The sequence below is a fragment of the Ammospiza nelsoni genome, chromosome 3, assembly GCF_027579445.1.
Source record: "Ammospiza nelsoni isolate bAmmNel1 chromosome 3, bAmmNel1.pri, whole genome shotgun sequence".
Lineage (NCBI taxonomy): Eukaryota > Metazoa > Chordata > Aves > Passeriformes > Passerellidae > Ammospiza > Ammospiza nelsoni.
The window spans coordinates 48641023-48655762 of NC_080635.1; the positions used below are offsets into that span (position 1 = coordinate 48641023).

The 14740-nt window shown below is 36.9% G+C and overlaps 1 protein-coding gene across 8 annotated transcripts in view; it reads right to left on the reverse strand.

The window, feature by feature from the left end:
* Positions 1 to 3523: 3523 nt before the first annotated feature.
* Positions 3524 to 14740, reverse strand: part of STXBP5 (syntaxin binding protein 5) — a 104055-nt gene continuing 92838 nt past the window's right edge. For all 8 annotated transcript variants that reach the window (XM_059467241.1, XM_059467239.1, XM_059467236.1 and 5 more), the window contains 4 exons: positions 13057 to 13222; positions 12180 to 12291; positions 9959 to 10179; positions 3524 to 9265 (listed from right to left, as the gene is read on the reverse strand). In XM_059467241.1, the coding sequence (XP_059323224.1) occupies positions 9224 to 9265; positions 9959 to 10179; positions 12180 to 12291; positions 13057 to 13222 (541 nt within the window). In that variant the 3' untranslated portion in view covers positions 3524 to 9223. The remainder of the gene's footprint in view (positions 9266 to 9958; positions 10180 to 12179; positions 12292 to 13056; positions 13223 to 14740) is intronic.

Below are 14740 nucleotides of genomic sequence, written 5' to 3' on the forward strand. Positions count from 1 at the left end.
CTGAAGTCTATGGGACCATGAGCTCAGATCCACATACTTCCCATGTTTTTCCATTGCCTGGAACAATCAGGTAGTAGACCAACGATAGTAGCTCAATGATAAACCAAGACATGCAACTCACACTCTTGACTGAGAGCAAATTATTGTTTATTAGTGCAAATATAAAGAAATTCCTTTAACACCTACAGGAAAAATGGTAGGTAATTGCTTCCCATCAGTCCAGTGGGGGAATACAGCAAACCACCATTATTCACATAGGCTTTGCCTTTTCCCCAGGTTAAATCAAAAGGAGTGGGGTTTTCAGGCTAGAAATTTGCTCTCTAGGATGTGGTCAATGTCTCCAGGACATAGCCAATCCCTGTCACCTTATACTTTGAAAGACATCTTGGTGGTCTGAGTTACAGCCCTCACTAAACTCTGCATTCACTTCAGCCATGTCCACTCCTACTGTTGAAATACTCTGAAATAGTGAAAGGCCTCAGATGCAATACTCCCCAGGTCCAACATGATGCAAATCCCAAGAGTTGCACTGTTCCCTGCAGAGGGCACACTAAGTGATTTCCTATTGCTCCTTAGGCTATAATCTGCTAAATACTTTGAAGTAGTTGTGATACTGGTGTTGGAACCTCATAGTTCCAGCCATATTTAGAAATTCTTCAGTTTTCTTTACCTGGAGAAAGTTTGCATTGGTGACTACAATCCACATGGGTGACTACTTGCCAAAACTGGTTCATGCAGCATAACTAGACTACTGGAGAGAAAGAAGCTGCATACAGAATAATCCTAAAAAGAGCAAGGAATTGCATGTCAGACATAGACCCAAACCAACTACTGGCCTTTTAAAAATGAGGGAATGTGGTAGAAGTCAATGCAACTTTTATAGATCCTACTCTGACTACAAATTATATTTTAAAATGTGTAAAAACAAGTTTTCTAAAGGGGTTTACTGAAACAGTAAAATAAGGAGCTAATTACCAGAATGTCTTGAAAAAAATCTGTGAAGTGGTTGGGAACTCAAACCCAACCAATAACTGCTCTGCTAGAGACAAAATGGGAGGTAAAGGGCCTCTAAGTTGACAGCTAGAATTGACTTTGGATTCAAGCATACTTAAAAGAAACCATGATTCAATGACCTTGATTAGTCCTTTTTCTAACCCTTTCATATTTAAAAAAGAAAAACACAGCAGTTCTTCCTTCTATAAATTTATATTAAGTTCTGACATACATCTTGAACAACAGACATGCATACTCAGTGTGAAGACAGCAATTCTAAGGAAGAGAAGTCTCATGAGACCTTGGACCACTGTGCTGAGACCTTAGAAATCCTGGAAGAAAAAGCACCACAGTGGGTAGGTGATGCTAGCACTCAGTTAAAAAGTACTTGACTCAAGTGGTGCTCAGGGAGTTGCAGGTGCACAGGAGAATTAGGGGATACCAGCTTGAAATTGTTTTCTGATCACTCTCTTATGGGAGACTGCATTCCACATTATTCTTTCCAGGAGTGTCTTGCATCACAGAAACCAGAATTATATCAAATTTCTCATTATGTCTGCTTAATTAGGCAGAGGAGTTCCTAAATTTATCAAAACATAAGCACAGTCTGGCATTTTGACTGCAAACCCCTTCAAACACTCAACTCTCAAACAAGTCCTGTTTGCACTGAGACTGCAGCAAGATACAAAAATGCAGTCACTTGCTCCAAAACACCTCAACCTTTCCATTTTTGTCTTGACTGTGGCTTTGCTGGAGTCCTCCATCAGTCCTTCTGAGCAGTGTTGGAATCAATCAGCTCTAAAGGAGTGTTTGAGGCTAAAGGAGTGTTCCCCAGGTCTCAGCAGGGGCAGTAGGGGTGGGTACAGCTTCCTCCTTCTGGGCAGCCTGTACACAAAGCCTTAGCCCAGATTGTCTCCTGTGGCTGGCAAATACAGAAAGCTACAGCAAGTTTGTCTGCTGCAGCAAGTGAGCAGAGGTCTGCTACTATAATGAGTTGCATATGCAAGCCCCCAAGCCCTCAGTGAGGGAACATTAATTACACATTGCGAAAAATCAGCCAGCAAACTAGGAGATGAGAAACTGGGGCTTGCTGCCATCCCGCTCTTGTGGGCTCACCTCCGTGCAGGACTGTGTGGGAAACATCCCATTTCCTCAGGCCAGGCTGGGATGCCTCCTGCAAGAGGAAGCAGACAGTGCCTCTTGCTTGGCTGACCCGAGGCCAAGGGAGCAGTGCAGGTGCACAAGGCAGGAGGAGGGAGCAGGCAAGATCAGGGATACCACTGAGCACCCACAGGCCAGTGGGCAACAAGGAGGGGCTGATTCAGTGACCCTGCCTGGATGAAAATTCCCAATTTAAAAAATCAGGGTAAGAAAAGTGCTGATGGGCATATAATCCTATGTCTGTAGGTATTAAATGCATTTAATTTACTGTACCTTGGCAACAAAATTGTTGAAGCACATGATGCGCAAAGGAACCACGTTTTTAATATAGGTCTCATCAAATCCTGAGTTTCACTGAATGAAAATGCTTCACTTTGCAACCTCACTCTGGTACTCCCCTCTTGTCAGTCCATTGGTCTGTGCAGTCCTACAGTACCCATAAGAAGCAGCTACTTCTCCTGTAGCTTTTTTACTTTTATTGGAGACTACCAGACCTAGTGAGTAGCTGGAGGCGCTGTGACAGCTCCAAATATCTTGAATCCAATTAAACTGAATATTAAACAATTTTTTTTCATTCCAATGCATTATCCTTTTTATAACTCCAAGCACTGCAGAGCATCCAGTTCATTATGCGTAACCATCAAAGAAAAAAACAAGTCTGGAACTAGCAGACTTTTTCCACAGATGAAACTATATTCTCACATACTAAAACAACCAACATGAAATATTTTGCTATTTGTCATCAAGAGATCCAAAAATTTCTCCAAGGTACAGCAATTTCACTTCTCAGATTTACTGCCCAAGCCTCTCTTCGGATTCATTATTTCCCCACCATTGAGAGAGTATGTTTACAAAGCCAGGTTGTTTGTATTTCCCTCTCTCCCCAACAGTAAAAGATAGCAAATTTAATAACACTGCAAGCTAGAAAACTGCTCTGTGGCAAAGCTGAGCCTCAGTCCAAGAGAACAATCCATCTGCTGTACTGTAAACATGGCAAAGAAAAAAATACCAGTTTCATCTCTTCTCCCCTTACACGCTGGATTTTTCATTTAATAGACAAAATGCAAGTACAGAAAATACTTTGCTTTACTAAGTCTGTACAATGAATGACCTTAACTTTTCTGGTAACTTAAAAAGATAACAGGACTCCACATTTTCACCATCAGTATACACATTTCAGAATGTTCTTACATGTGCTTGGGGACATCACTGCAGATGAAGCATTTCACACCTCTCAGGGTCTTTCAGGGCTGTTCCTCATCAGCCAGGCTGGCTGCTCTGCTTGCTGTAAAGCACAACTCACACCTTCCTGCTGCTCCGGCCAGCAGAAAAACAACTGGTCAGGAAGAAAAGGAGTAAGCTACACTCATTTCAGGAGAGATTTGAATAGTTTATTTTGCCCAATCAAGAGCCCTTCATCATAATGACACATTCATATACACATATATGAACATTTTTTTCTGAAACATTAATGTATAATACATTTTAAATTTAAAATACCAGCTGCACAGGTATTTTTATTTACAAAAATATTCCATACTTAATTTTTTAACTTCATTATGATGACATAGTTCAGTCCAAGTACATGTAAGTAAAATAACTCTATGCAATCTAACATAGTTGAGTTTGTAACAGTACAGTTTGCAGTTCATATGAAACTATATTTGTAGACAGATGGATTTGCAACCCTACCTAAAAATGCATATTCCAGTAATCATCCTCAGAAGAGCTAGTGGGGCTCAGCAAGACTTAACTGAAGAATAAGTTGCAATGAACATAAGGGAAAAAGAAAACACTCATGTACACACTAACATATACAGAAACGAGAACTGCTACACATCAAGCATGCTTACCCAAGAGTGGGCAATGTTAGAAAAATTTACGGATGTATTTTTTCCCCCATGGTGCTGGTACAATGAAGCAGCAGCATAACTAGAAAGCAGCATGTTTTCCTAGTTCTAACCACTACAGATAGCAGAGCTCAGGTCTAAAATAACACAGTACTGCTTATTTACAATTCTGTTTTAAAAGGGAATATTTAAAACATGTTCCCACCCCTCTCCCTTTCCATCACCTATGACTGAATGGTAGTGGTAATCCACATACAACTTCTTACATGTTTTCAACTGAAACAGTTTAACTTCTAGTTATTTGCCTGGTTAATATGGAACTTAGGTACTAACAGAAAAATACAAGTGTCAAAGTAACCTACAGCTGTAGGTTAGCTTAAACGTTTCTAGGTGCACATGGAACTTCTAAAAGATACTGATTGACATCTTCCATTTGATTGTTTGGTGTTTCTGCCTCATTTCTCTTCCTTTTTTTCCACTTTTAAAAAATTAATGCCTACATCTTTAAGTCTAAACTTTATAAGGTGGAAAAGAACCCAGAAACAGTACACTCATCGGATTTGAAACAGTAATAAGGTAGATATATAGCACATCTTTATAATGGGCTTAAGAAGAAATCGGCCCAGATCAGCTTTTCAATGAAAACGGAAGTAAAATTGGTTTAACTGATTCACCTACATTACACCCTTTTTTCCCCTGATTCTGTTCACTTCCACCCCTCAAGCATCATTAATTTCTGTCTACAGAGTATTTGAAGATTTTGTGGTAGTAGCAAAGTTATCAACATCCACCCAAAAAGACTCAAATCAATTACCCAGGAAATTGGCTGGCACGAGGGAAGATTGAAGTGACCAGCTGCCCTTCTACCTGGAAAGGGAGGCAAGGCACTGCAGTCCCTCCCTCCCACACTGGACTGTCTGCAGTCAGTGCCTGCCCAGACATGTTAAACTACAAAGAGAAAGTAGTGGGCACTTCAGCCACAGACTCTTTAATTTTTCCAACATGTTTCAGACACAAAAAAACCCCAACAAAACAAACCCACATAAAAACCAACCCTGATTTACATGTAAAGAGCTGATGTATAATCAAAATACGCAAATTACTCAAAGAAAATGTTTACTGGACAAACCTCACTTCAGTTTTGGAGAATTTTAAAAGTTCAAGAAATAGAGCTGAAAAAAGTCTCTCATGTGTACCAGAAAAAAACCCAAACCATAGAAAACCAGTCAGCCATGGACTGCAGCTATTGAGAAAACTTGAATATTAGGCTAGTTCCCTATCTTCTTGCTCCATACTTGGAGAATTATTCAAGGAAGTTCATAATGGGAGGTAAAAATAACTGATTATTTTCTGCAAAGCAAAATGGGCTATTTGTTTTAATTGCTTAGTAATTGTATCATCTCGATATGAGATATGAATGTATTCATAAGCTTAAAACAACTTCTATGGATAATATACATACTTTAAGTACTTTGACTTAAAACTTGAACACAAGTCTTTTTAAAATTAAAGGTAGAAGTGTACATATAAAAATTATTTAAAACTAAAAGTATATTCTTAAGCAGTATGTATAAATATAACAGATTTCTTTTGTATTATCTAGTAACAAATGCGAAAGTGTTGCAGTAATTTATAAACTGAATGCTGACACAGAATACGTGCCTTTCATTAAATTCTATATTGTATATACATCTTTTGCTAAGAAAACACACATTCTAAATAAATCACATAATTAGCAAAGGTGCCTGAAAGTAATCTGTTCTAAAGTCTTTATTGAACATGTGTGTTTATATACAAATAATGAACCTGAACTGCACAAATGCAGAAACAAAATTAAGGAATAAAATACCATGATTGAATTAAAGTGCAGGAAAAATTCAAGTTTAAAAGTTCAGGTAAGATCAGTGCCATTAATTAAGCAAAAATGAAAAATAAAAGAAACAAAAGCAATGAAACAAAAATTCCCACCCTTCAAAAAAACCCAAACAAACCAAAACACCACCAAAACAAATGAAATTAAAAAAACCAAAACCAAAACATAGAAAGGAAAATAAAAGGAAAACTAAAAGGAAAAAAAAGCAAATGAACTTGCTTCCAAAAATCCTCCTTTGGATGTAGCTTTCCAATCTCCTGCCATGCAAGTACCACCTCAGGCACAAAAACTTTGCATAAAGACAGACAAAGAACACAGCTATATATTACTCTACTTTATAACTGACTGTTTGCTGAAGAACAAATCACTGGAGATGCCTGTGGTGTAACATTTTCAGACTGATTTGGAATACACACATATTTACACATACCAGGAATCAAAAGTTACGATTTGGCAGGACTAAGGTGAAGAAAAGTTTCTTCAGTTTACAGTTTCTAATGAGACACACTACATATAAACAGATAGGTAGCAGCAGGTAGTTTCTTACTTTCATTTAAAAAAAAGTAATAGCTCAATAGTATTTTTTTAGTTTTCCAGACACTCTAAAAAATGTCACACAACTAAAATGCTAGTGAAAAAACCAGGGGTGCTTCCCTGCAAGGATTTCAATACACTTTGCTGTACAAAAGGTGCACCACCAATAGCACAATAAGATGCAATGATGGGTGTGTGATCGCCTTCCTTCCACTGGGAAGGAAAAAGTAACATTTTAGACTAAAATTGTACATAGCCCCTTTTATTGACCAAGAACCATTTGTGTATTTATCTCAAGAACAACCATGCCTATTCTTCCTATCTAGAAGCATGCCCTGAACACAAGCACCAGAAGAGATTCAACTACGATAGATTCTGTAACACCAAATCAGCCGCTACTCCTCTGGTACTGCCAGATGGTCTCTCATTGCCTCTGATTATTTCGCTTGCTGGTGGTTGTCAAATACATCTTGATGAGAAAGTTAAGTAGGCTTTCCTTTCAAGCCAAGGTCATCTTCATTGATTGATACCATAATTTGTTGAAGAATACTTTTGCAATCCTCTCCCCCAGAGCCTGACCAGATTAATTCCCCAGTATTCTGTTGCCCTGAAATGTACTTTATTTTCAGCAGGTCAAATAATAATGAGTCAACTCAATTTATAAATGTGAGACAAGGAAGGGGTCAAGTGTCAGCTAGGGTGGGTTTTTTTGGATGTGGTATGGATAGTGGTTTATCTCATTTTCTTCTACCTGAATGTCTCACAAAATGGTGTTAAATAGGCATTAATTAGACACTAAAAAATAAATTAACATGCAGAGGCAAATATTGCATGGCAAACTGAGTTAAGTAACTCAAGTAAACATTGCCTCAGTAGCTATGGGACAGACCTGTCAAGAAATCATAATACTGCTTGTTTGAATTGTCACATTCTTATTTTTTAAGTCCTTTGAGCAGTGGGCATAGTAGAGCATGCCCTTTTACTGGCAACACAATTCAACTGTCTTTTTAAAATGTTGCTCTACCTAAAGTGAGAACATGTATTAGTTTGTGCTTCAAAGCCCGAACATATTTTTCTCTCATTTGAAAAGTGATTTAAGGAACCATAAGTAACTTCAATATTTTGCATCCTTGAGGTGTTTTGTAAGGTGCCTTATCTGTGTACCTGCAACATCACTTCACAATACAAATATAACCAAAGTTCTGCTTTGGGAACATTCGGGAAGTTTGTGAAAAAAGTACACAAAATGCAATGCTCGGAGAAGCAAACCTAAGTGATTAATTTCAGACAATGTAGACCTATCAGCTTCTAAGTACTCCCTTTTATAAAACAAAATGCGTCAATGACTATTCCTGATTTGAGAAAAAATGTCTAAAGGAATTTTTGAAATGCAAGCATTTATTTTAAGGAATACTCTCTTTTAAAAAGAGCCCTGGTTATTCACACTGATACAGCTTTAGTGCAGTAGCCATTAAAAAGTTAGCTCAGCTGTATTATTTATCTCACCCAAATAGAACATTATTTCAGCAATTCCTAAAGTTTTTATGCACACTTTACCACTGCTTACAATGAAAACACTGCTTTAGAGATTAAATCCAAACTTTAGGACAAATGCCTTTAGTGCTGCACGGGGCTGAGACAGGTACTTGTAAAATAGCACTACTGGCAGAACTTAGAGATTGGCTAAACAACATACTGACAATTATCAAGTATTAAATGCTTGCTTGCCATTGTTCATGCATCAGCACCTCCATGGTGTGCGGAAGATTGAAAACCTGAGTCCAAGGTTATCTGATTTCCTAGTGAAGGACTAAAGGGGCATCTCGAACTTAAGTCTTGAGCAAAACTATCTCAGCTATTTCAATTAATGGCTGTAAAGATACATTCTGTTAAACATTTATAAAAATTCACAGCATGAATGGAACCCACAGCCAATTCTAAATGTTACACAACCTGAACCAATAACTATTTTTGGCAAAAATAATATTTAACTGAACAGAAGTTGAAGAATTCTTACCACAAGGAAGATGTTACCACATTTCACATTGCACGGCCATAACACAAACGAAAACTCCCAGCATGACACATTCCAGTCATATTATTCACTTGACTTTTTAATGCAAAAATTACGTATTCTTTTGTTTTGCACGTCACAGAATATGATGTGAATACAAGAATACTAGATCAGGGGTCCAAGAAAAGACTATGCACAGGTCAACTATGTATACAATTTTCAATAAGAAATCTTCCAAGCTTCCAGCTTTTTAAATGAAAGAATGACAGGAAACTTCAACTCTTCTTCAACAATAATGGTAAATATAGCGAGTCCTAGAGAGGGCAATTGTAAGTCAGCTACTGTCCAGCAAGACAAACAGCTCGATTCCAGCTCTTGGACCCCTGATTTATTGCCTCTCCTTACAGGAGGGTATAACACTGGCAGCAATTACAATAGCACAAAAACTTTTGGCATATGAAATATTAACACAGGATTGACCCTGCATTGCCCCTGCCCATCTCACCACGATTTCCTTTTACTCTCTTTCCCACATCTTCCAGCTACCTTCTCTGTTCCAACTTTATGCTAACCAACAGCTAAGAAACACTCAAGTTTCTTTTTTTGTGTGTGTTTCTTAGATATAAAGCTCCTCAGTTAAAGCCAGGACTGAGGTAAAACAGTGTGTGATTTGTGCTAAGAAACAACAGTATCCGATGGTGAATACTCCTTTAAATATCAGTGGTCCTGCCAAAATTAATGAAAAAACAAGATTTTTTCATCAGGACAAAATTAAACAGATGTGATTGATGAGAGTCATCAGAACTGGTACCACTTCTTGTCTTTGTACTTCAACATCATCTAAAAAAACAACAAAAAAATTCTAATTACTGTTTTTGTAATGTACCAAAATGTACAATGACACAAACAAATAATATGCTTTACAAAGCAGCGTGAGAAAGAAAGATTTTAGCAAGGTTGCACACATGTCGCTGAACACTGAGCGTTTAGCATGATGAATTTTCTAATGGTAACATTATTGGTGGTGAGCTAGCCTCAGAAAAAGACATTTTAGGGAGAATGGGGAGGTTGCACAGGAGTTTAGGGTGTGGAAAGAAGTTGGCATGAAAATGAATGAGAACAGCCATTCTGTGGAAGTCACTGAGGAAAAAAACAAAGTGGCACTTAGAGGGTTTGCATACAACAGGACCTTTCTTAAGGACAGCAGGAATCTGACATAAAACATTACTCTTCTTATTAATTCAGTGACAATAAGCAATTTTTACAGTAATAGGGATTGAGTTGCACATTTAGAAGCTTGCATGCCACTCCAGCAGACTGCATGCTCTAGAGCAATGTGCTAGGAGACAAGGCTGTTTCCAGGGAGTACTTAATTGTTAGGAGTGACAAGTGATGGATGAAAAGGAAGTATCCTTTATCAATGATGCTGCATGTCCTTCAAATACCTCTAACATGCCTTTGGCAGAACTCAGTCACCTTGCAGAATTTGCATTTATGTGACAATCAGTTTAATGTTCAGTTTAACATACTCACCTCATGAGCATGTTTTGAGAAAGAATCAGCACTGTAAAGCATAGCTGCAGTTTTCTCTTCCAGTTCTCCCAGTTTCTGTCCTCTTTCATCCAGTGCCAGCCGGGCTCGTGCCAGTTCACCAACTACACCAGATGCTGCTCCTTTGACACCTTCGATACCCCCAGGTCCTGGAATATGCTGGGCAAGACTCCTTGATGCCTTCCCAGATGCTGATTCTCCAACTGGAGGCATTTGCAAAAGCAGCAAATACAGAATAGTAAGTTTTTCTATCATTGTGACATAAATACCACTGAAACGAGTTTATCTAGTGGTGTAATTTCTTTGCATGGAGACCAAACAGCTTATTTTGGGTATGACTAAGCAACACTCACTACTCTATGTTAGCAGATGTTTCTACATTAGAACTGAGGCATTCAAACATATTCTTAAGTTTCCAGGTAGTTTATAAAACTGTAAGTGCTTTGCTGGTATGTGAGCCAGCCAGTGCGATTCCACCAGCAGAAGTTTTTTTTGATGGAAGCATGCAGACACCCGAAGATTAGGTGTCAATGCTACCATTATTGTAAAAACCTTGCCAAAAAAAAAAAAAAAAAAAAAGGAAAAGGAATGTAAAACCACAGTATGGCTGTAAGAACAAATCAGCACAAAAGGTCAGCTGAACAGCTCCAGACTCCAGTGATAGCACTGACTACACTGACTTTGCTCTTAATGGCATGTCACTCACCCAGTTCAATCCATACACTTGATGTGCCAATCTCAAGCAGAACTGTACAGACCACAGAAATATGAGTATTTGTTTCAAACAGTGAAATATTGTTTGAATATTTTCTGTTTTTTAACCTCTAGGAAAAATAATATTAACTGGTTAAACACATTTTGATGCAGTATTTCCAGACTCTCTGATTTGATTTTATGCTACCAAGAATAATTTACATTTAAATTAGTCCCATAAAGACCTTTCTGTGAATTCCCAAAACAAAAAAAATAATTTCAATTATTACAGATTCTGCTGTGACCCTCATGGTAAATATGGCTACATTAAAGATATTCTCAAATGTCTTTTGAATTGTCATTGAAGTCTCTGTCAGGCTTTCTTTCATTCATTAGGATTTTTTATTTCGATTCAATAATATTTTCTTTCTAAAGATCCAAGCCAAAACTTAATGGTGGAAACTTGACATGATATAAAGAGGTAGCTTCTTAAGTTACACAATATTTTTCCTCTGTCTCATTCATATTAAATTATAATTTGTGCACATAAATTTCTCTACTGGAATACTTCACCAACCTTCCATAGTATTATATATACATATATGTATATAAAAACGCACAAAAAATAAACCTTTGACACAAAAAGTGACCTCTAAATATCTGAGAGTTGCTCAAAATGTAGAGGCACAAGTAATGAAGTTTAATTTTTATTCTACAGAAATCAAAAGAACCACCATAAAAGAAAGGATTGGCAGGGCACCTTGTCCATTTTGACAGGTACATTTCACATTAATAAGAAAAAGGTTCTTAAAAGGAAGGATGCATAATATGGTGTTGCATCTAGCAAATATCTAAATAAATAAGTGGAAGCTATTTTCCTTAAATATATTAAAATGCTTAATGCCATCACAGTAAAAAAAGTAATAAAAAAAAAGAGAAAATTATAAAGCAATGAAAATTTTGCCAAATCTGAATTTTACTGTCCTATAAACAGAGGACTGAATTGAAATATCATACAGTTCTGCCCTTGCTGTCATTTCTAAGGCATTTCCACACAAGCAAAACAAGGAAAATCTGGCAAATAACTGAAGCAGAGTGAAATTTTAATTTTCTCACTGTCCAGAATAGAATTCTCTAAAAGCAGTGCCTTTCAGTTCACCAGCATAGATAGAATCATGGTCAGTACTACATGCTTCATAAAGATCAATAAACATAAGATTATAAAACAAGAAAAGGTTATAAAACAAAACCAAAATGTTCTAAAACAAAACTCATCTACTGCTGAATAAATGAGCTAAAAGAACCTGTTAAAAAAATCCATCCATGCTTTTCTGATCTTGTTGGTAGGTTGTACAACACAAAATCTATGAAAAAAACACATTTGTCACTCCCTATTTTACTCTCCTCTTCACAAAGGTAACGTTCTGTGAACACAGGTAATACATTCACCAAGGATCACTAGGTTCCTTGGGAAGAAATACCAGAAAAATAACAATTAACAATAACTTACAGAGTTCTTCTCTGTCAAGTGATTGTGCCCCACCTCCGAACAGACCTTTGAAGAACCCCCTGTTTGGTGCTTCTGGTGTTTCTACAAGAGTGAAGAGCTCGCCCAACATTTCCTTTGCAATGAAAAAGAGACAGAAAAAGTCATAAATTATTAAAAATAATGGAATATTCTTGCACTTTCCAGATTTGTTTAATGGATTTGAATTTTAAAAGAGATACGCTTTAATGAGCATCTGTCTTTGCAAGGTGATGTAGGAAATAGAAAAATAAAAAACATATTAAGAAACTTGTCCAAACTATCTGCTTCTGATGGTTACAAGCTCAGAGCTCATAGAATTCAGAAGCAAAGAAATGCATTCAAGTAAAGCTTATTTGCCCCTCTACAACTTGGGCAAGGCTTTTGACTTTGTTCTATTGAAACTGCATCTACAAATACTTATATCCACATAGCAGTATGAAAGTAGAGCCTGCAACTCTGCTGTTTCATTATTCTATACATCTACCAACCTGAAGCATGACTGAGAATTTTTCAAGCTGTTAACACCCCTGAGATATAATAGCTTCCTTCAAATATCCTGAGTTGGCATTCCCCACTTGTGTTAGCACACACCTCCCCCAGTGTCAACTGATCAAGCGAATTTTAATGGCATGTTAAAGGAGGATATTTCCTGTTGATCAAAATTAAATTAGGCAAGAAACTGATTCAGCTACAATAGGATGGATGAAACAAAAATTTAAGGTAGAAGTGATTTATTCAGAATCAGACTCTACAGTGAAAGAAAACAAAAGGGAAAAACAAATATCAGAGCACAAAAGCCTAAATGCTCAGCTCAGAATGTATCTAAGACAAAAGTGATTTTTTAAAGAGAGTTCATTACCTGAAGATTTTCACATGTTTCTTGGCTGTAGGTGAGCCTCTGTATTTCAGTTGGTGAGACAAGATAGAGTGCTTGTCCATTATCGGTGAAGCAGAACGTTCTGGCTATCCGCATGTTGGTGAGTGGCAGGTAATACACATCCAACAACGGCCTTAAACTGGGCAAACTTAAGGAAAATAATTAAAACCCCATTAAATATAGCAGAAATGTCTCTTATTGATCAAATGCTGATTTTTAAAATGCAATACATAATTTTTTCTCTTCACCATCTGCATGATACCACATAAACAGGTATCATTTAATGATGCTACAGAATCTCAAAACATCAGATTTTTCAAGGCAGCACCTCAAATGTGAAATTTAAACATCTGCATCACAGATGCATTTAAAAGCATTTTTTAAAAATTATAGTCTGAGCATGTAAATCACAAATTCAGTATTTAATGAATTAGGCATTACTTAATAATTACCAAGGTATTTTGATAAGTATGTACCAGGAGTTTACAATTAAACATCCTGTCTCTTCTCCCAGGTTAATAATTTCTCCTTTACTAAAAATAAAATCTAAAAGATCTCTCCTCAAGAAAATGTAAATATATTACGAGTGTGCTGTCAAAGGAAAGCACAATACAGTAGCTTCAAGCAATTTTTTTAGTTAAGTCCCCCCTTTTTCTCTAACTAGATGTTGAAGAGAAAGTCCTCTTAGAGCAAAGTTTGCTTACCTTGTATTTTTGGATTCTATACATGTAACTGCAGAACTTACTGTATCAATCTACTGAAGAAGAGACAGCACACTTGGGCTAGAGCAATATTCCCCTACCAAACAGTCCTCTCCCTCAAAGTGATAATAAATGCAAGGGACAAAACACCTAATTTCTTGACCAGTAGAACACAAAATAAACCACTGTCTCAAACATCCCCTGCAAAGGTCTTCTAAAAAAATTACTAAAGTTGTTAGCTTCCAATGTCCCAATAATTCAATAAACAGCTTCTGCTGCAGCCACCATCCACATAAGGTTATTAATTCTAGACACTATAAAAGCAGTCAATGGGGAAAACTGAAGTTAAAATCTAAAAAAGATGTAGTAACCACAACAGTATCAGGCTGTTTTCTTTTGTTTTTTTCTTTTTCTTTTTTTTTGCATGATGCTGAGATTGCCTTTGGAGGCAGGTTTCAAAAGTGAGAAATAAAAAGCAATATTCTCTTGTAAGCATATCACCCAGATATGACACCTCTGCCACGCATGTCTAAAATAAGAATATTCCTAAGAGTCAGTAACAGGGAAGTGTTTTGCTTCAGATCAATGGGAGCATAAAACATTCTTACAGCTTCAAAACACAAAAATATCATATCAGATAGGACAAGTGTGATATCCATGATAACATTTTCATAATTTCTGTTACAGATATGTTTGTTACTAAGTACTATCTGAATTTATTTCAGTAGTTAAGTATTGGGCATCTTGGGTATGACACAGTGCTCTGACAACTTTACATGAACTGCAAATAAGGTCCATCTCCAGCAGCAATTCATGCTTATGAAATGGAGCTCAGCATCAGAATTAAACTTCCCTACACAAGGAAACAATTCAGCATTTATAATTTACCACTTATGTAGAGTTCATTAGAGAATAATGTGAATCCTCAAGAAGACAGGATTTGTTTCACTATATGATATCTGAAC